This window comes from Salvia hispanica, chromosome 3 (assembly GCF_029641045.1).
Source record: "Salvia hispanica isolate PSC_SH4W2 chromosome 3, Shi_PSC_v1, whole genome shotgun sequence".
Lineage (NCBI taxonomy): Eukaryota > Viridiplantae > Streptophyta > Magnoliopsida > Lamiales > Lamiaceae > Salvia > Salvia hispanica.
In genome coordinates this window covers 66,006,289-66,008,505 of record NC_142694.1, presented here as the reverse complement: position 1 = coordinate 66,008,505, position 2,217 = coordinate 66,006,289, and the positions used below count along the sequence as shown (strand labels likewise).

General features: G+C 36.5%; 1 protein-coding gene across 3 annotated transcripts; it reads right to left on the bottom strand.

The window, feature by feature from the left end:
* LOC125216551 (DNA glycosylase superfamily protein) lies at positions 1-2,217 on the bottom strand. 3 transcript variants are annotated; one of them, XM_089067023.1, is made up of 5 exons: positions 2,012-2,217; positions 1,708-1,811; positions 691-1,319; positions 384-580; positions 1-304 (listed from the first exon to the last, which is right to left on the bottom strand). In XM_089067023.1, exons 3-5 carry the CDS (start codon positions 1,297-1,299, stop codon positions 163-165), a joined length of 948 nt encoding a protein of 315 aa, XP_088923149.1. In that variant the 5' UTR covers positions 1,300-1,319; positions 1,708-1,811; positions 2,012-2,217; the 3' UTR covers positions 1-162. The 3 variants fall into 3 exon arrangements, with proteins under 3 accessions (XP_088923149.1, XP_088923150.1, XP_047974251.1); XM_089067024.1 differs by having other exon boundaries at positions 691-899; positions 2,012-2,213; XM_048118294.2 differs by having other exon boundaries at positions 691-1,811.

The window sequence follows — 2,217 nt, the reverse complement described above, 5'->3', positions numbered from 1 at the left end:
TTGAATAACAAAATTAGACAGTGACCTCAGTCATTGAAATAATCATTCAATCTGGGATCAATAAAAACATGCATATATATTATATCTTCATTGGTTAATTAGTAGGAACAAAAAAAGGAATATAGGTGTAAGTATAATTCTATGGGAAAGTAGTTTAAACTTTTAAACAGTAGGAGCAGCTTGAGGAACCGGATTTGCATATAACTTACTGAGAAATTCCCAGTATTTTACCAGCATATGATCGACTGGTTTGACGCGTTCCCACTTTCCAGTACAAAATATTGCATAAGCATCAGCTGCATACCTGATAGCAACCACATGTTACGAACCACTCTCAACAATGTCTATCGAATAAACATGTTTGAAAGAGAAGAGCAACATACTTGCCAACACCAATCAATTGTGTTACATGGGTCCAACTTTCAGTCACATATTGTGCAGATAATCGCTGAATCATGACTGCTCTCTTCTTTTGCAAACCTAAGCTGTGTATTAGATCAGCAACATAGTCCACATTAACCGTCATTGCAGTCTTGGCATCTGGACAAATTTGAAATAAGTCTGGCAATACCCTTCTAGCCTACATACAAATCAAGAAAAATATTCAGAAGATGGTAATGGTGTGCACGAGTTAGTGTTGTGCAGACTGGTTAAATAATAATTTTACATTCCAACGAATAGATGCCTAACCTGTACTCCGGTAGTTAGGTTAAGAAGCATACAAATAACTAATACCCTCCAAGGATCAAAAACATGATCTTCTTGCATGAGATGAAAGGGCGAACGAGGAGGAGTCCAAGTGTTTTCTGGAGTTTTTCTTTCATAAGCTTCATCCCGTTTCTGTGCAGCAGTGAGGGTAGCAGCTGCTTTTCTTTGAAGTCTTTTTCTAGCCTTTTGGGCTGCAAGTGCCTTGTGAAATGGGCAAGGAGATACAAGAAATTTCTTTGCAAAATAAGGTGAAACAACTCTAGCTCCTATCCTCTGAGGAACACTCTTTGATTGCTTTGCGAAATAAGGTGAAACAATTCTAGCTCCTTTCCTCCGAAGAACACTCTTTGATTGTTTTTCGAAATAAGGTGAAACAATTCTAGCTCCTTTCCTCCGAGGAACATTCTTTGATTGTTTTTCGAAATAAGGTGAAACAATTCTAGCTCCTTTCCTCAGAGTAACACTCTCTGATTGCTTTGCAAAATAAGGTGAAACAATTCTTGCTCCTTGAACATGCTCTATCTCACTTAAAGAAGACTTGGCAGGAGAGTTGTGCAGTTTGCCATTTGTATACATAAATCTTGAGAGCATATCATCAAAGGAACACTTAACTGCACCGCCAGAATTTTCCAATTGATCACCTAAAACTTGTTCTTTTTCCTTAAAATAAGGGGAAATATCTTCCAATTGATCACCAAAAACTTGTTCTTTTTCCTTAAAATAAGGGGAAATAACAATTTCATGTTTGTCCTTTTCCAAATGTTTGGGGACTTCCTTACTAAAGCTTTCTATCCTCTTATTCACTTTCGATACATGTCTGCTCTCGGACGATTGAGACGGAAGGGCTAGGATGTACAAGTTATGTTCTTCACTAATACCTTCTATCCTATCTTTCCTTTTTTTACTAGTGTTCATCTCTTCTTCTTTCGATTTGTTTCTCTTCCTACTTTCAATTTTACTAGCGGAAACACAATAAGAGGTTCGAGAATGAATGTGTACCTCCATCTTTCCAGAAATTAGAGGTTCCTCGCCTTTTCCAGTCTGAAATTCATTCACCCAAATATAATCTGACTATTTTCCTTCATTCCCAAACTTCAATCTCCCTGTTGGAAATATTATAGAGGAACCATAAGATATTTATACAATAGAAGCCATTTTATTCTAAATCAACATGACCTAGACACTCAAAATAGTACCATGAATCGATTACCTAGATGAAAATACCTCTAATTTGATTACCCATTACAAATCAAACCAAACCAATTTATACTAAATCAAAATAATAATACCATGAATCAATTACCTGGTTGAAAATACAGAATGAAGAAGACGTTATCTTACATCAAGAAAAGAGCAATCGAACATAGAATATTAGGTTTTTACAGGCGACGAAGAAGCAACATTTGCAGACGGGTAGTGAGTAAGATTTGGTGAAGCAGTCTCCCTTGTTCGGTGGAAAAAAGAAACAGAGACGGTAAAGAATTAAAGGGCATCCTTCAATGTAGATTC